The sequence below is a fragment of the Neodiprion pinetum genome, chromosome 3 (assembly GCF_021155775.2).
Source record: "Neodiprion pinetum isolate iyNeoPine1 chromosome 3, iyNeoPine1.2, whole genome shotgun sequence".
NCBI lineage: Eukaryota > Metazoa > Arthropoda > Insecta > Hymenoptera > Diprionidae > Neodiprion > Neodiprion pinetum.
In genome coordinates this window covers 7,899,423-7,917,543 of record NC_060234.1, presented here as the reverse complement: position 1 = coordinate 7,917,543, position 18,121 = coordinate 7,899,423, and the positions used below count along the sequence as shown (strand labels likewise).

The 18,121-nt window shown below is 45.3% G+C and overlaps 5 protein-coding genes across 5 annotated transcripts; all 5 read left to right on the top strand.

Annotated features, from left to right (window-relative positions):
* Positions 1–10: 10 nt before the first annotated feature.
* LOC138190730 (nucleolar protein dao-5-like) lies at positions 11–2,557 on the top strand. The gene is made up of 4 exons (XM_069134887.1): positions 11–423; positions 554–1,924; positions 1,977–2,147; positions 2,200–2,557. Exons 1-4 carry the CDS (start codon positions 11–13, stop codon positions 2,555–2,557), a joined length of 2,313 nt encoding a protein of 770 aa, XP_068990988.1.
* A 156-nt stretch (positions 2,558–2,713) lies between these two features.
* Positions 2,714–3,798, top strand: LOC138190336 (micronuclear linker histone polyprotein-like). The gene is made up of 2 exons (XM_069134886.1): positions 2,714–3,181; positions 3,250–3,798. The coding sequence occupies exons 1-2, from the start codon at positions 2,714–2,716 to the stop codon at positions 3,796–3,798; spliced, it is 1,017 nt and encodes a 338-aa protein (XP_068990987.1).
* A 4-nt stretch (positions 3,799–3,802) lies between these two features.
* On the top strand, positions 3,803–5,786 carry LOC138190729 (micronuclear linker histone polyprotein-like). The gene is made up of 4 exons (XM_069134885.1): positions 3,803–4,082; positions 4,145–5,153; positions 5,206–5,376; positions 5,429–5,786. The coding sequence occupies exons 1-4, from the start codon at positions 3,803–3,805 to the stop codon at positions 5,784–5,786; spliced, it is 1,818 nt and encodes a 605-aa protein (XP_068990986.1).
* A 156-nt stretch (positions 5,787–5,942) lies between these two features.
* LOC138190337 (pneumococcal serine-rich repeat protein-like) lies at positions 5,943–10,602 on the top strand. Its single transcript, XM_069134884.1, has 10 exons — positions 5,943–6,410; positions 6,479–6,746; positions 6,860–7,778; positions 7,847–8,120; positions 8,176–8,442; positions 8,635–8,971; positions 9,244–9,484; positions 9,547–9,972; positions 10,099–10,263; positions 10,329–10,602. The coding sequence occupies exons 1-10, from the start codon at positions 5,943–5,945 to the stop codon at positions 10,600–10,602; spliced, it is 3,639 nt and encodes a 1,212-aa protein (XP_068990985.1).
* A 4-nt stretch (positions 10,603–10,606) lies between these two features.
* Positions 10,607–15,313, top strand: LOC124215713 (uncharacterized). The gene is given in 4 exon segments (XM_069134883.1): positions 10,607–10,844; positions 10,891–11,584; positions 11,586–11,667; positions 15,008–15,313. Coding segments are annotated over 4 exon segments (1,320 nt in total).
* Positions 15,314–18,121: the final 2,808 nt, after the last annotated feature.

Here is an 18,121-nt window from a genome sequence, read left to right as displayed (position 1 = left end):
AAGCAGCAGCATGAACAAGCAGCAGAAACAACAAAAAGCGACAATAACAAGCAGCGGCAACAACAAGCAGCCGCAAAAAAAAGCAAAAGCAACAACAAGCACCAGCAACAAAAAGCAGAAGCAACAACAAGCAGCAGCAACGACTAGCAAAAGCAACAACAAACAGCAGTCACAACAAGCAGCAGCAACAACAAGCAGCAGCAACAACAAGCAGCTGAAGCTGCGACGAAAAGCAAAAGCAATAACAAGCAGCAGCAGCGAAAAGCAGCGGCAACAACGAACAGCTGCAGCAGCGACAAAAAGAGAAAGCAACAACAAGCAGCAGCAACACCAAGCGGCAAAAGCAACAACAAGTAACAGCCACAACAAGCAGTGGCAACAACAAGCAGTAGCAACAACAAGCAGCAGCAACAACAAGCAGCGGTAACAACAGGCAGCGGCATGAACAAGCAGCAGGAACGACAAACAGCGACAATAACAAGCAGCAGTAACAACAAGCAGCCGCAAAAAAAAAGCAAAAGCAACAACAAGCACCAGCAACAACAAGCGAAAGCAACAACAACCAGCATCAACAACAAGCGACGGAAACAGGCAAAAGCAACAACAAGCAAAAGCAACAACAAGCAGCAGCAACAACAAGCATAAGCGACAACAAGCAGCAGCAACAACAAGCAAAAGCAACAACAAGCAGCAGCAACAACAAGCAGCAGCAGCAAAAAGCATCGTCGACAACAAGCAGCAGCAGCAACAACAAGCAGCCACAAAAAAAAGAAAAAGCAACAACAAGCACCAGCGACAACAAACGAAAGCAACAACAACCAGCATCAACAACAAGCGACGGAAACAGGCAAAAGCAACAACAAGCAAAAGCAACAACAAGCAGCAGCAACAACAAGCAAAAGCGACAACAAGCAGCAGCAACAACAAGCAAAAGCAACAACAAGCAGCAGCAGCAAAAAGCATCGTCGACAACAAGCAGCAGCAGCAACAACAAGCAGCCACAAAAAAAAGAAAAAGCAACAACAAGCACCAGCGACAACACGCAAAAGCAACAACAAGCAGCAGCAACAACAAGCTACAGCAACAACAGGCAGAAGCAACAACAAGCAAAAGCGAGAATAAGCAGCAGCAACAACAAGCAAAAGAGACGACAAGCAGCAGCAACAACAAGCAAAAGCGACAACAAGCAGCAGCAACAACAAGCAAAAGCAACAACAAGCAGCAGCAACTACAAGCAGCAGCAGCAAAAAGCATCGTCGACAACAAGCAGCAGCAGCAACAACAAGCAGCCGCAAAAAAAAGAAAAAGCAACAACGAGCACCAGCGACAACAAGCAAAAGGAACAACAAGCAGCAGCAACAACAAGCAACAGCAACAACAGGCAAATGCAACAACAAGCAAAAGCGACAATAAGCAGCAGCATCAACAAGCAGCAGCAACAACAAACAGCAGAAACAACAAGCAGCGGCAACAACAAGCAGCGGCGACAACAAGCAGCTGAAGCTGCGACGAAAAGCAAAAGCAATAACAAGCAGCAGCAGCAAAAAGCAGCAGCAACAACAAGCAGCTGCAGTGGCAACAAAGAGGAAAAGCAACAACAAGCAGCAGCAACAACAAGCAGCAGCGACAACAAGCAAAAGCAACAACAAGCAGCATCAACAACAAGCGACGGAAACAGGCAAAAGCAACAACAAGCAAAAGCAACAACAAGCAGCAGCAACAACAAGCAGCAGCAACGACTAGCAAAAGCAACAACAAACAGCAGTAACAACAAGCAGCAGCAACAACAAGCAGCAGCAAAAACAAGCAGCAGCAAAAACAAGCAGCAGCAACAACAAGCAAGAGCAACAACGAACAGCAGCAACAACAAGCGGCTGCAGCAGCAACAAAAAGCAAAAGCAACAACAAGCAGCAGCAACGACAAGCAAAAGCAACAACAAGCAGTAGTAACAACAAGCAGCAGCAACAACAAGCAGCAGCAACAACAAGCAGCAGCAACAACAAGCAGCTGAAGCTGCGACGGAAAGCAAAAGCAATAACAAGCAGCAGCAGCAAAAAGCAGCGGCAAAAACAAGCAGCTGCAGCAGCGACAAAAAGCAAAAGCAACAACAAGCAGCAGCAACAACAAGCAGCAGCAGCAACAACAAGTAACAGCCACAACAAGCAGTAGCAATAACAAGCAGCAACAGCAAAAAGCAGCGGCAACAACAAGCAGCTGCAGCAGCGACAAAAAGAAAGAGCAACAACAAGCAACAGCAACAACAAGCAGCAGCAACAACAAGCAGCAGTAACAACAAGCAGCAGCAACAACAAGCGGCTGAAGCTGCGACGAAAAGCAAAAGCAATGACAAGCAGCAGCAGCAAAAAGCAGCGGCAACAACAAGCAACTGCAGTGGCGACAAAAAGCAAGAGCAACAACAAGCAACAGCAACAACAAGCAGCAGCAACAACAAGCAGCAGTAACAACAAGCAGCAGCATCAACAAGCAGCAGCAACAACAAACAGCAGCAACAACAAGCAGCAGCAACAACAAGCAGCAGCAACAACAAGCAGCTGAAGCTGCGACGAAAAGCGAAAGCAATGACAAGCAGCAGCAGCAAAAAGCAGCGGCAAAAACAAGCAGCTGCAGTAGCGACAAAAAGCAAAAGCAACAACAAGCAGCAGCAACAACAAGCAGCAGCAACAACAAGCAGCGGTAACAACAGGCAGCGGCATGAACAAGCAGCAGGAACGACAAACAGCGACAATAACAAGCAGCAGTAACAACAAGCAGCAGCATAAACAAGCAGTCGAAACAACAAAAAGCGACAATAACAAGCAGCGGCAACAACAAGCAGCAGCAACAACAAGCTACAGCAACAACAGGCAAAAGCAACAACAAGCAAAAGCGACAATAAGCAGCAGCAACAACAAGCAGCAGCAACAACAAACAGCAGAAACAACAAGCAGCGGCAACAACAAGCAGCGGCGACAACAAGCAGCTGAAGCTGCGACGAAAAGCAAAAGCAATAACAAGCAGCAGCAGCAAAAAGCAGCAGCAACAACAAGCAGCTGCAGTGGCGACAAAGAGGAAAAGCAACAACAAGCAGCAGCAACAACAAGCGGCAGCAACAACAAGCAGCAGCGACAACAAGCAAAAGCAACAACAAGCAGCATGAACAACAAGCAACAGCAACAACAGGCAAAAGAAACAACAAGCAAAAGCAACAACAAGCAGCTGTAACAACAAGCAGCAGCAACAACAAGCAGCAGCAACAACAAGCAGCTGAAGCTGCGACGAAAAGCAAAAGCGATAACAAGCAGCAGCAGCGAAAAGCAGCGGCAACAACAAGCAGCGGCAACAACAAGCAGCTGAAGCTGCGACGAAAAGCAAAAGCAATAACAAGCAGCAGCAGCAAAAAGCAGCAGCAACAACAAGCAGCAGCAGCAAAAAGCATCGTCGACAACAAGCAGCCGCAGCAACAACAAGCAGCCGCAAAAAAAAGCAAAAGCAACAACAAGCACCAGCGACAACAAGCTAAAGCAACAACAAGCAGCATCAACAACAAGCGACGAAAACAGGCAGAAGCAACAACAAGCAAAAGCAACAACAAGCAGCAGCAACAACAAGCAAAAGTGACAACAAGCAGCAGCAACAACAAGCAAAAGCAACAACAAGCAGCAGCAACAACAAGCAGCAGCAGCAAAAAGTATCGTCGACAACAAGCAGCAGCAGCAACAACAAGCAGCCGCAAAAAAAAGAAAAAGCAACAACAAGCAGCAGCAACAACAAGCAAAAGCAACAACAAGCAGCAGTAACAACATGCAGCAGCAACAACAAGCAGCAGCAACAACAAGCAGCAGCAACAACAAGCAAAAGCAACAACAAGCAGCAGCAACAACAAGCAGCAGCAGCAAAAAGCATCGTCGACAACAAGCAGCAGCAGCAACAACAAGCAGCCGCAAAAAAAAGCAAAAGCAACAACAAGCACCAGCGACAACAAGCGAAAGCAACAACAACCAGCATCAACAACAAGCGACGGAAACAGGCAAAAGCAACAACAAGCAAAAGCAACAACAAGCAGCAGCAACAACAAGCAAAAGCAACAACAAGCAGCAGCAACAACAAGCAGCAGCAACAACAAGCATAAGCGACAACAAGCAGCAGCAACAACAAGCAAAAGCAACAACAAGCAGCAGCAGCAAAAAGCATCGTCGACAACAAGCAGCAGCAGCAACAACAAGCAGCCACAAAAAAAAGAAAAAGCAACAACAAGCACCAGCGACAACACGCAAAAGCAACAACAAGCAGCAGCAACAACAAGCTACAGCAACAACAGGCAAAAGCAACAACAAGCAAAAGCGACAATAAGCAGCAGCAACAACAAGCAAAAGAGACGACAAGCAGCAGCAACAACAAGCAAAAGCGACAACAAGCAGCAGCAACAACAAGCAAAAGCAACAACAAGCAGCAGCAACTACAAGCAGCAGCAGCAAAAAGCATCGTCGACAACAAGCAGCAGCAGCAACAACAAGCAGCCGCAAAAAAAAGAAAAAGCAACAACGAGCACCAGCGACAACAAGCAAAAGGAACAACAAGCAGCAGCAACAACAAGCAACAGCAACAACAGGCAAATGCAACAACAAGCAAAAGCGACAATAAGCAGCAGCATCAACAAGCAGCAGCAACAACAAACAGCAGAAACAACAAGCAGCGGCAACAACAAGCAGCGGCGACAACAAGCAGCTGAAGCTGCGACGAAAAGCAAAAGCAATAACAAGCAGCAGCAGCAAAAAGCAGCAGCAACAACAAGCAGCTGCAGTGGCAACAAAGAGGAAAAGCAACAACAAGCAGCAGCAACAACAAGCAGCAGCGACAACAAGCAAAAGCAACAACAAGCAGCATCAACAACAAGCGACGGAAACAGGCAAAAGCAACAACAAGCAAAAGCAACAACAAGCAGCAGCAACAACAAGCAGCAGCAACGACTAGCAAAAGCAACAACAAACAGCAGTAACAACAAGCAGCAGCAACAACAAGCAGCAGCAAAAACAAGCAGCAGCAAAAACAAGCAGCAGCAACAACAAGCAAGAGCAACAACGAACAGCAGCAACAACAAGCGGCTGCAGCAGCAACAAAAAGCAAAAGCAACAACAAGCAGCAGCAACGACAAGCAAAAGCAACAACAAGCAGTAGTAACAACAAGCAGCAGCAACAACAAGCAGCAGCAACAACAAGCAGCAGCAACAACAAGCAGCTGAAGCTGCGACGGAAAGCAAAAGCAATAACAAGCAGCAGCAGCAAAAAGCAGCGGCAAAAACAAGCAGCTGCAGCAGCGACAAAAAGCAAAAGCAACAACAAGCAGCAGCAATAACAAGCAGCAGCAGCAACAACAAGTAACAGCCACAACAAGCAGTAGCAATAACAAGCAGCAACAGCAAAAAGCAGCGGCAACAACAAGCAGCTGCAGCAGCGACAAAAAGCAAGAGCAACAACAAGCAACAGCAACAACAAGCAGCAGCAACAACAAGCAGCAGTAACAACAAGCAGCAGCAACAACAAGCAGCTGAAGCTGCGACGAAAAGCAAAAGCAATAACAAGCAGCAGCAGCAAAAAGCAGCGGCAACAACAAGCAACTGCAGTGGCGACAAAAAGCAAGAGCAACAACAAGCAACAGCAACAACAAGCAGCAGCAACAACAAGCAGCAGTAACAACAAGCAGCAGCATCAACAAGCAGCAGCAACAACAAACAGCAGCAACAACAAGCAGCAGCAACAACAAGCAGCAGCAACAACAAGCAGCTGAAGCTGCGACGAAAAGCGAAAGCAATGACAAGCAGCAGCAGCAAAAAGCAGCGGCAAAAACAAGCAGCTGCAGTAGCGACAAAAAGCAAAAGCAACAACAAGCAGCAGCAACAACAAGCAGCAGCAACAACAAGCAGCGGTAACAACAGGCAGCGGCATGAACAAGCAGCAGGAACGACAAACAGCGACAATAACAAGCAGCAGTAACAACAAGCAGCAGCATAAACAAGCAGTCGAAACAACAAAAAGCGACAATAACAAGCAGCGGCAACAACAAGCAGCAGCAACAACAAGCTACAGCAACAACAGGCAAAAGCAACAACAAGCAAAAGCGACAATAAGCAGCAGCAACAACAAGCAGCAGCAACAACAAACAGCAGAAACAACAAGCAGCGGCAACAACAAGCAGCGGCGACAACAAGCAGCTGAAGCTGCGACGAAAAGCAAAAGCAATAACAAGCAGCAGCAGCAAAAAGCAGCAGCAACAACAAGCAGCTGCAGTGGCGACAAAGAGGAAAAGCAACAACAAGCAGCAGCAACAACAAGCGGCAGCAACAACAAGCAGCAGCGACAACAAGCAAAAGCAACAACAAGCAGCATGAACAACAAGCAACAGCAACAACAGGCAAAAGCAACAACAAGCAAAAGCAACAACAAGCAGCTGTAACAACAAGCAGCAGCAACAACAAGCAGCAGCAACAACAAGCAGCTGAAGCTGCGACGAAAAGCAAAAGCGATAACAAGCAGCAGCAGCGAAAAGCAGCGGCAACAACAAGCAGCGGCAACAACAAGCAGCTGAAGCTGCGACGAAAAGCAAAAGCAATAACAAGCAGCAGCAGCAAAAAGCAGCAGCAACAACAAGCAGCAGCAGCGAAAAGCATCGTCGACAACAAGCAGCAGCAGCAACAACAAGCAGCCGCAAAAAAAAAGCAAAAGCAACAACAAGCACCAGCGACAACAAGCTAAAGCAACAACAAGCAGCATCAACAACAAGCGACGAAAACAGGCAGAAGCAACAACAAGCAAAAGCAACAACAAGCAGCAGCAACAACAAGCAAAAGTGACAACAAGCAGCAGCAACAACAAGCAAAAGCAACAACAAGCAGCAGCAACAACAAGCAGCAGCAGCAAAAAGTATCGTCGACAACAAGCAGCAGCAGCAACAACAAGCAGCCGCAAAAAAAAGAAAAAGCAACAACAAGCAGCAGCAACAACAAGCAAAAGCAACAACAAGCAGCAGTAACAACATGCAGCAGCAACAACAAGCAGCAGCAGCAAAAAGCATCGTCGACAACAAGCAGCAGCAGCAACAACAAGCAGCCGCAAAAAAAGCAAAAGCAACAACAAGCACCAGCGACAACAAGCGAAAGCAACAACAACCAGCATCAACAACAAGCGACGGAAACAGGCAAAAGCAACAACAAGCAAAAGCAACAACAAGCAGCAGCAACAACAAGCTAAAGCGACAACAAGCAGCAGCAACAACAAGCAAAAGCAACAACAAGCAGCAGCAACAACAAGCAGCAGCAGCAAAAAGCATCGTCGACAACAAGCAGCAGCAGCAACAACAAGCAGCCACAAAAAAAAGAAAAAGCAACAACAAGCACCAGCGACAACAAGCGAAAGCAACAACAACCAGCATCAACAACAAGCGACGGAAACAGGCAAAAGCAACAACAAGCAAAAGCAACAACAAGCAGCAGCAACAACAAGCAAAAGCGACAACAAGCAGCAGCAACAACAAGCAAAAGCAACAACAAGCAGCAGCAGCAAAAAGCATCGTCGACAACAAGCAGCAGCAGCAACAACAAGCAGCCACAAAAAAAAGAAAAAGCAACAACAAGCACCAGCGACAACAAGCAAAAGCAACAACAAGCAGCAGCAACAACAAGCTACAGCAACAACAGGCAAAAGCAACAACAAGCAAAAGCGACAATAAGCAGCAGCAACAACAAGCAGCAGCAACAACAAACAGCAGAAACAACAAGCAGCGGCAACAACAAGCAGCGGCGACAACAAGCAGCTGAAGCTGCGACGAAAAGCAAAAGCAATAACAAGCAGCAGCAGCAAAAAGCAGCAGCAACAACAAGCAGCTGCAGTGGCGACAAAGAGAAAAAGCAACAACAAGCAGCAGCAACAACAAGCGGCAGCAACAACAAGCAGCAGCGACAACAAGCAAAAGCAACAACAAGCAGCATCAACAACAAGCGACGGAAACAGGCGAAAGCAACAACAAGCAAAAGCAACAACAAGCAGCAGCAACAACAAGCAGCAGCAACGACTAGCAAAAGCAACAACAAACAGCAGTAACAACAAGCAGCAGCAACAACAAGCAGTAGCAACAACAAGCAGCTAAAGCTGCGACAAAAAACAAAAGCAATATCAAGCAGCAGCAGCAACAACAAGTAACAGCCACGACAAGCAGTAGCAGCAACAAGCAGCAACAGCAAAAAGCATCAGCGACAACAAGCAGCTACAGTAGCAACAACAAGCGACAGCAACAACAAGCAGTAGCATTAACAAGCAGCAGCAACAACAAGCAAAAGCAACAACAAGCAGCAGCAACAAAAAGCAGAAGCAACAACAAGCAGCAGCAACGACTGGCAAAAGCAACAACAAACAGCAGTAACAACAAGCAGCAGCAACAACAAGCAGCAGCAACAACAAGCAGCTGACGCTGCGACGAAAAGCAAAAGCAATAACAAGCAGCAGCAGCGAAAAGCAGCGGCAACAACGAACAGCTGCAGCAGCGACAAAAAGCAAAAGCAACAACAAGCAGCAGCAACAACAAGCGGCAAAAGCAGCAACAAGTAACAGCCACAACAAGCAGTGGCAACAACAAGCAGTAGCAACAACAAGCAGCAGCAACAACAAGCAAGAGCAACAACAAGCAGCAGCAACAACAAGCGACTGCAGCTGCAACAAATAGCAAAAGCAACAACAAGCAGCAGCAACGACAAGCAAAAGCAACGACAAGCAGCAGTAACAACAAGCAGCAGCAACAAAAAGCAGCAGCAACAACAAGCAGCGGCAACAACAAACAGCTGAAGCTGCGACGGAAAGCAGAAGCAATAACAAGCAGCAGCAGCAAAAAGCAGCGACAAAAACAAGCAGCTGCAGCAGCGACAGAAAGCAAAAGCAACAACAAACAGCAGCAACAACAAGCGGCTGCAGCAGCAACAAAAAGCAAAAGCAACAACAAGCAGCAGCAACGACAAGCAGCAGCAAAAACAAGCAGCAGCAACAACAAGCAAAAGCAACAACAAACAGCAGCAACAACAAGCGGCTGCAGCAGCAACAAAAAGCAAAAGCAACAACAAGCAGCAGCAACGACAAGCAAAAGCAACAACAAGCAGTAGTAACAACAAGCAGCAGCAACAACAAGCAGCAGCAACAACAAGCAGCAGCAACAACAAGCAGCTGAAGCTGCGACGGAAAGCAAAAGCAATAACAAGCAGCAGCAGCAAAAAGCAGCGGCAAAAACAAGCAGCTGCAGCAGCGACAAAAAGCAAAAGCAACAACAAGCAGCAGCAACAACAAGCAGCAGCAGCAACAACAAGTAACAGCCACAACAAGCAGTAGCAATAACAAGCAGCAACAGCAAAAAGCAGCGGCAACAACAAGCAGCTGCAGCAGCGACAAAAAGCAAGAGCAACAACAAGCAACAGCAACAACAAGCAGCGGCAACAACAAGCAGCAGTAACAACAAGCAGCAGCATCAACAAGCAGCAGCAATAACAAACAGCAGCAACAACAAGCAGCGGCAACAACAAGCAGCGGCAACAACAAGCAGCTGAAGCTGCGACGAAAAGCAAAAGCAATAACAAGCAGCAGCAGCAAAAAGCAGCGGCAACAACAAGCAGCTGCAGTGGCGACAACAAGCGACAGCAACAACAAGCAGTAGCATTAACAAGCAACAGCAACAACAAGCAGCAGCAACAAGAAGCAGCAGTAACAACAAGCGGCAGCATCAACAAGCAGCAGCAACAACAAACAGCAGCAACAACAAGCAGCGGCAACAACAAGCAGCGGCAACAACAAGCAGCTGAAGCTGCGACGAAAAGCAAAAGCAATGACAAGCAGCAGCAGCAAAAAGCAGCGGCAACAACAAGCAGCTGCAGTGGCGACAAAAAGCAAAAGCAACAACAAGCAGCAGCAACAACAAGCAGCAGCAACAACAAGCAGCGGTAACAACAGGCAGCGGCATAAACAAGCAGCAGGAACGACAAACAGCGACAATAACAAGCAGCAGTAACAACAAGCAGCAGCATAAACAAGCAGTCGAAACAACAAAAAGCGACAATAACAAGCAGCGGCAACAACAAGCAGCAGCAGCAACAACAAGCAGCCGCAAAAAAAAGCAAAAGCAACAACAAGCATCAGCGACAACAAGCAAAAGCAACAACAAGCAGCATCAACAACAAGCAACAGCAACAACAGGCAAAAGCAACAACAAGCAAAAGCAACAACAAGCAGCTGTAACAACGAGCAGCAGCAACAACAAGCATTAGCAACAACAAGCAGCTGAAGCTGCGACGAAAAGCAAAAGCAATAACAAGCAGCAGCAGCGAAAAGCAGCGGCAACAACAAGCAGCGGCAACAACAAGCAGCTGAAGCTGCGACGAAAAGCAAAAGCAATAACAAGCAGCAGCAGCAGAAAGCAGCGGCAACAACAAGCAGCAGCAGCAACAACAAGCAGCCGCAAAAAAAAGCAAAAGCAACAACAAGCAAAAGCAACCACAAGCAGCAGTAACAACAAGCAGCAGCAACAACAAGCAGCAGCAACGATAAGCAAAAGCAACAACAAGCAGCAGTAACAACATGCAGCAGCAACAACAAGCAGCAGCAACAACAAGCAGCAGCAACAACAAGCAGCTGAAGCTGCGACGAAAAGCAAAAGCAATAACAAGCAGCAGCAGCAAAAAGCAGCGGCAACAACAAGCAGCCGCAAAAAAAAGCAAAAGCAACAACAAGCAAAAGCAACAACAAGCAGCAGTAACAACAAGTAGCAGCAACAACAAGCAGCAGCAGCAACAAGCAGCAGCAACAACAAGCAGCAGTAACAACAAGCAGCAGCGACAACAAGCAGCAGCAAAAACAAGCAGCAGCAAAAACAAGCAGCAGCAACAACAAGCAGCAGCAACAACAAGCAGCAGCCGCAACAACAAGTAACAGCCACAACAAGCAGTAGCAACAACAAGCAGCAGCAGCAAAAAGCAGCGGCAACAACAAGCAGCTGCAGCAGCGACAAAAAGCCAGAGCAACAACAAGCAGCAGCAGCAACAAGCAGCAGCAACAACAAGCAGTAGCAACAACAAGCAGCAGCAGCGAAAAGCAGCGGCAACAACACGCAGCTGCAGCAGCGACAAAAAGCAACAACAAGCAGCAGCAACAACAAGCAGCATTAACAACAAGCAGCAGTAACAACAAGCAGCAGCAACAACAAGCAGCAGCAACAACAAGCAGCAGCAACAACAAACAACGACAACAACAAGCAGCGGCAACAACAAGCAGCAGCAAAAACAAGCAGCAGCAGCAACAACAAGCAACAGCTACACCAAGCAGTAGCAACAACAAGCAGCAGCAGCAAAAAGCAGCTGCAACAACAAGCAGCTGCAGCAGCGACAAAAAGCAGAAGCAACAACAAGCAGCAGCAAAAACAAGCAGCAGCAAGAACAAGCAGCAGCAACAACAACAAGTAGCACTAACAACAACAACAAGCAACAGCAGCATGAACAAGCAGCAGCAACAACAATTAGCAGCAACAACAAGCATCAGCAACAACAAGCAGCAGCAGCAGCAGCAGCAGCAACAACAAGCAGCAGCAACAACAAGCTGCAGCAGCAACAAGCAGCAGCAACAAGAAGCAGCAGCAACAAGAAGCAGCAGCAGCAACAAGCAGCAGCAGCAGCAACAACAGCAGCAGCAACAACAAGCAGCAGCAACAACAACAACAACAACAACAACAACAACAACAACAACAACAACAACAACAACAACAACAACAACAACAACAACAATAATAATATGCAATTCTTCTATACGATTATTACATATATTATTTTTTGGAAAACTTTCTTTCATTTTCATAAAACATTTTTTTGTTTTCAGATAACTTTTTTTAATTTTCCGAAAACTTTTTTTCGTTTTCTGAAAACTTTTTACGAGAAAAACGAATGAAAATGAATAATTTCCCAATATATTGATAATAAATAAATAAATAAATAAATAAATGTTAAGTATATGAATTTACATCTTCAAATCCAGTCAATATCGTTCCCGCACGATGGCGGATCGCCCGAGGCGTCAAACGTGAATATTCACAATAATTCTACGTCTACAGTTTTATCCTATAGCTATTGGGGGGCTGGGACAAACCCCAAGGTAGGGTGTCGGTCTGTCCAGGTATCAATTGCAGCTTGTCATTTTGCCAACTCAGAGCCAATTTTCTTTTGTACGATCGTGCTTACTTCATGTTTCTTACTTCGTAACAAACACTGGGGGAGGGTCAACTCTTGGTAAGCCATCAGACAGCGCTTATAATCATCAAACGTGATGCTATTTACCGAAGAATTTTTTACACCCTTGGCGCGCTTACTCACTTTTTCCCCATCCCCGCCCATCGTAGTAAATGTGTACAGCTTTGCTCGCAGTCCCACAAACTCTGTCATAATTTTACCATTATTTTCATCCTTCATTAGCCCTAGTCGTTTCTTGTTTCTAAGCGGAATTCCATACGCATTGTCGGGCGGATAGTCAGAGGTATCAAACATTGTATCCACATCACGTTTGATGATATCGTAGATGTTCGATACGTTGAATTGATAAATAAGGCTGTCTGTGTCGGTATACAACAATTTGACCTCGCTGTTCGAAAAGTTGGACTTGACATAATTATAGTGGAAATCGTAAAGAACGATTTCTGACAGATCTAGAATCGATGCACCGACGTAAATAGGTTTAGCGAAGCGAACTTTGACACGATTCATTTCAATGATAACCACATCAGCGCCTAATCGGTGCAGCTATGAAAGTTTGCCCGGGCAATAAGCGCTCTCGCACCACCTCTTCCCTCCCATTTTGTGACCAATTTAACATCTTTATGATTTCGCACATTCTCCATAGTCTTGCCGAACACCGCGTTATTCATGAGTTTGTAAAAGTTTTTCTCAAATTCATTCCTACACCGTTTGCGCATGTCCGTGTTGAGCGTGATGTAAGGCTCGAGCCATGGAGATTGTGCAAACTTTAAAACTCTGTGCACTTTCGTTACTTTCAATCCTAAACTCAAACACTGCTTAAAATTCCCATAGTGCAATATATACTTTGTTTTGGGGTGGAGGGTGGTCGCGAGTTTGGCGTTTTTACTACCTGGAGGAGTAAAATGCTCGGGACAAAGAGGCAAGTCTTTGTGATCCTCGTGGAGTTCTACAGGATAGTCCAAATCTACCTCCAGAAAGTAACCGATCGGCGAATCGTCCGGATGGTTTATTATATCGATGTGCTGATACTCCCACTCGAACGAACCGATTGGTGAATGCACGCTCATAGCTGCACCGTATAGGTTATTCACGTCAAAATACATGAGATACGATTCCGCTTTGTTTGGATCAAAATCTGTTCCCATGAATCTATTATTGGCCCGAGCGTGTCGATTAGAACATTGCGCTACGCGGCCTCGAATGGTTCTTTCAATAAGTAACACCATTCCAAGGTTGTCTAAAAGTTGCAAAGTTACATTGGTATGCTTGAGCATCGCGTCAAAAGTAAGTCCCGGTGCAGTGTAGTAGTGCAACGGATCTAAATCATATGTTTTGAAGCAGCTAGCGCGGAAATTTTCGAAAATATCGGCAAGCAAAAGAACATCGGTCTTTAAATATAAATCTGAACAGCCGCCCAATGACTCTAAATGAAATTTCCCCCAAACATTTTTAGCGTGCTCGTGATCGGTATCTGAAATATTTGCATCGCAGAGGTGCGAGTAGAAATGCTTCTTTGCAGGTAATCGCGTTTCATCGAGTTTCCCCCAACAATCGACGTATTCATACGGAAAAACGCCTTTGCGGGTCATCAAACTGAACTGAGTCGGATTATTATAAAATTTACGCGTTATGGGCTAGTCTGCATCATTCAAATATTTGGAAAGTTTATCGATGCTGCTAGCCATAAATCGAAACGAATCGATGAATCTCAAGTGCATCATCGTCCCATCAACGCGTTTCGTGAAGGATATATATTTTTCCTTATTTATGGGTAGCAGGGTAATTTCACCGGGAAAAGTTGACGCGAGGGATTTTATTAAAAAATGAGAATCGTAACCGAACAAATTGTGGAAAACTATTGGAATTGTGTGCGTCTCTCTGAAATTCAAATTACACCGATTATGAGCAGAACCACGATATTTATCCGTGAAGTGACAGTGGTCGTGACACTTTTTCTCCTCAGGGGTAAACGGCTTTTCGCAAATGTAGCAATTCTTTGCGCGCATGTGAAGATCGTGTTGCACTTGGGTAAGAGACTTCATCGGAATTATGTTTTTGACGCGTGACTACTTTAATCGATAAATCTTTAAGCTGCTGCATGAACCAATCTATGCAATCAACGCCACGTTTACTGTGGAACTCCGATAAAGTCTCATCGTATGCGCAATGCACATAGTACGCTACACTGTGCGGGATATGCTTTTGAAATTCACGTGTTTTACGGGTTGAAACGTGATTTTGGAATTCGTCAATCGGTATAAACTCTAATATGCATTCGAGATCGGCGTAAACGACAAACGGGACGGTACCCTTGTTCTGAAAATTTGAAAATACTAAATCTTTCGACTCGGGAAATTCCATGCGTACTTTATTTAGCATAATACAATCTTGCCGATGATTGTCGTAGGCATGTTTCACACTAAAGTGACACAAATCTGTCGCATAAAAACAGTTGACCATTGTGATCAGACAATTGTTTGCTCACCAATCGTGAAAGATCTTTAATCCAAGCAAAGTGGAATCTTGGTGTTAACTGGCGAGCCATATCGTTTTCTGGATTACTCTCAACCATCAGAAGATGAATCGTGTCAAAGTTCGCGGTACTCAAATGATCGCTCAAATAAATTGGCACGATGACGCTGTTATTTGATTTTGCATGATGTGAAAAAGTTTGAGATTCTATCCCATATACATTGATTCGCAAATTATTCAATCTCTCAAGCTTTTCCACATCATGTAGAGTAGCAGGGAATTTGATACCTGTACAGTCCAACTCGGAGATAAAGCGGCGATAATGGCTAGTCCTATCGGTGTGGGTGTTGGTCGGGTGGCGTGCTGCAGTGATGGACCAGAGAAGACATCTTTCATCTTTGTTTTTCACATTGACCACCGCTTTCTTCCGCTGAATGTCCTTGGGCAGCTCAACGAATGTCGAAAGCCCCGCAGCGAGAGGCTGGTACCGGTTGATATTTACGGCAGTATTGAGGATCTCGATCATGCTCCACCCAGAATCGCGTTGTTCAAAATCCTCAACCTTCACAAGTAGATCGACCCTTGCGTGTGTAAACCAACCGTCGATATCGCTCGAGGGGAGGATCGCGATGTTGGCAGTGTTGAAGCTTTTAACTTCTTCCGCAATCCCCTCGTGCTTTATGTTTTCAAATTTGCACGATAATGTGAGGTTAACCTTCACATTACCCTCCTGGCGCAGTACCAGCCTCAATCGCTCAACGATGATCCGTTGCGCGTCGTCGAAAAAGGCGTCCAAATTCTGATGTCCGAGATTTGTGACGACTCCCGTTCAGATCCGGTTGGCGAAAGCACTTTCGACTTCGTCCCACTGCACGCTCGCAGGACTGCGGATGTTAGCACCCATCACCACGGCGTGCTGCTGCTGCTGCCGCTGCTGCTGTCGCTGCCTCAGCTGCTGCCGAATCTTTGCTATCCAGGATTGTACGAGTGTGATTGTGTGCTGAATTTGCAGTTTCGCACCTATGCTCGTTCTCAATCGCTTGGAAACATCACGCAGCAATTGGAGATTTTCCATTCCAACGTCAATCCAGTGCTGGAAGATGTCGTCATTCTCCTGCTGGGGATGGAGCTCGCCCAACAAATCGTGCGCGTTCTCCATCGTTTTGACGATATATGAGTATGTTTCAGCGGCCATGACTTTAAGGCTGATATTTGCAGAACTTTGATGAACTTTTATCTTGCACGTATCGTGTAAGACTGATGAGTCTGCATCGGATGCGTTGAGTTAATATATGCAGATAAATCGTGAGAATTTGGGAGAGTGGTAGTGAAAGGTCCAAGCTTGGTACCCTCACTCGCCATCCAGTCGGTTAGTACAAAAGGATGTATTCGAAGTATGTTGAAAATATTATTTTCGCCCCGAGGGCAAACACGGTTGCAGTCGTTGAACGTTTTCCAGCGCACAATCATACGTCGGGACGTATCTTATTCCTCGTTGATCTGACGAGACTAGATCCAATCGGCTTTGCGTTCATCGTCATCTGGTTCGTTGTCCGACAAGATTGCGATCACCTCATTTTCCCATTTTTGAAAATGCAGGATTAACGTTTTGTCCTGAACATATATCCTGTGCAGTCTGTGCGGTTGCACCTGAGCTCTCCGGACACATTCAACGAGCCGCCGAAGATCTTGTAGCGAAAAGTCGGAAGTCGCGTTGCTGAATCCGATAATTATTTCTTCGCCGGTAAATTCGTTATTACGTATCATTATGATTTTAATGCTTTCGTCTCACAAGAATAGTAGTCTCACTGATATGGAAGTTTCATGAGCTGACCCATTTTATACAGACGGTGGAAGTTTACGGGTAACGGTGAAAAATCAAAATGGTATGTCGAAAATATTATTTTCGCCCTGGGAGCAAACTGTTAGCGTGAAAGTTTACGGATCGTCATCAACATTCCCCGACCCATCTAATTGTGGTGAACATCCCCAGCCTATCTAATTGCGGTGTCGCCATCCTGTCAATTAACACAAAAGAATGTATTCGAAGTATGTTGAAAATATTATTTTCGCCCTGAGGGCAAACACGGTTGCAGTCGTTGAACGTTTTCCAGCGCACAATCATACGTCGGGACGTATCTTATTCCTCGTTGATCTGACGAGACTCGATCCAATCGGCTTCGCGTTCATCGTCATCTGGTTCGTTGTCCGACAAGATTGCGATCACCTCATTTTCCCATTTTTGAAAATGCAGGATTAACGTTTTGTCCTGAACATATATCCTGTGCAGTCTGTGCGGTTGCACACGAGCTCTCCGGACACATCCAACGAGCCGCCGAAGATCTTGTAGCGAAAACTCTGAAGGTCTATAAAAAACGAATATTCTTAGCTCATTTGGCTTAGTTATTTGCATATCAAATACTGTATCTGCGATGTCTGTTATGTCGACTATGGCATCAAAATATGTATCGTATACACCGTCTCCGATATCCAGGCATCGGACCATTTCTGCTAATAGAGTCTTAACATGATAATTGCTATTGTAATTAATTATAACTGTTACTCGATACAGTCCTATTTCTACAATTGTACGTATTCCAGGGCGCTGATCCTTTTCTCCCCTGATGACTACCTTAACGTAGTCATCACCTGATTCGGGTAGTTTCATGTTTTATATACAGTACTCTAAATCATTGCGTAGAGTAATGTTAATGCCTTGTGAATTTCCTGTTTTATGAGACAAGGAAATGTTCCTGACAATCGAAGTGTTTGTATTAGTAAGGTTTCAAAGTTTGTTTTTAGTTATTTCTTTTCTTTCTTCCCCCAATTCTTCTATGTGAACTATTGTGATTTTTCCATCTACAAGTATTTTTGCATTATTATTGTCCAATACCTTAATCAGCTTATGTGGGCCGGTGTGTTGATCTGCCAGTTTGTTTTTCAGCGGTTCCTTTAAAAGAAATACAAAATCACCCACTTGTAACTGTACGGGTTTTATTATTTTATCGTAATATATCTATACTTTTGTTTGGCTTGTGCCAGATTTTATCAAGCGTGGGTTTGTAGTTTCCGTAACTTAGTACATAGAGAAGGTAACTATTCTTCACATGTTTTGTCAGTTGCCGGTTCTAAAGTCGCATAGCTAGACGGAGTTCTTGCCTCATGTCCAAAGACTAGTTCATATGGGGAGTATCTCGTACCTTCGTGAACGCTGGTGTTGTATGAGAACATAGCTACATCTAATCATTCATCTCAATCAGATTTTTCAGTTACATACTGCTTTAGTTATCCCGCCAGTACATAATGTGATCGCTCTATGAATCCGTTAGACTGGGGGTGAAATGCGGTAGTTCTAATTTGTGTTATTTTAAATGTTTTAGCA

Coding starts and splice junctions, on each gene's coding strand:
- LOC138190729 (XM_069134885.1), top strand. CDS start 3,803: ATGCAGCAGCAACAACAAGCAGCAGCAACAACAAGCAGCAGCAACAAC. Junction 4,083..4,144: donor AGCAGCAACAACAAGCAAAA/GCAACAACAAGC, acceptor GACAACAAGCAG/CAGCAACAACAAGCAAAAGC. Junction 5,377..5,428: donor AGCAGCAGCAGCAACAACAA/GTAACAGCCACA, acceptor AGCAAAAAGCAG/CGGCAACAACAAGCAGCTGC.
- LOC138190336 (XM_069134886.1), top strand. CDS start 2,714: ATGAACAAGCAGCAGGAACGACAAACAGCGACAATAACAAGCAGCAGT. Junction 3,182..3,249: donor ACAAGCAACAGCAACAACAG/GCAAAAGAAACA, acceptor AACAACAAGCAG/CAGCAACAACAAGCAGCTGA.
- LOC138190730 (XM_069134887.1), top strand. CDS start 11: ATGAACAAGCAGCAGAAACAACAAAAAGCGACAATAACAAGCAGCGGC. Junction 424..553: donor AGCAGCAACAACAAGCAGCG/GTAACAACAGGC, acceptor AACAAGCGAAAG/CAACAACAACCAGCATCAAC. Junction 2,148..2,199: donor AGCAGCAGCAGCAACAACAA/GTAACAGCCACA, acceptor AGCAAAAAGCAG/CGGCAACAACAAGCAGCTGC.
- LOC138190337 (XM_069134884.1), top strand. CDS start 5,943: ATGAACAAGCAGCAGGAACGACAAACAGCGACAATAACAAGCAGCAGT. Junction 8,443..8,634: donor AGCAGCAACAACAAGCAGCA/GCAACAACAAGC, acceptor AACAAGCAGTAG/CAACAACAAGCAGCAGCAAC. Junction 10,264..10,328: donor AAAAGCAACAACAAGCAGCT/GTAACAACGAGC, acceptor TGCGACGAAAAG/CAAAAGCAATAACAAGCAGC.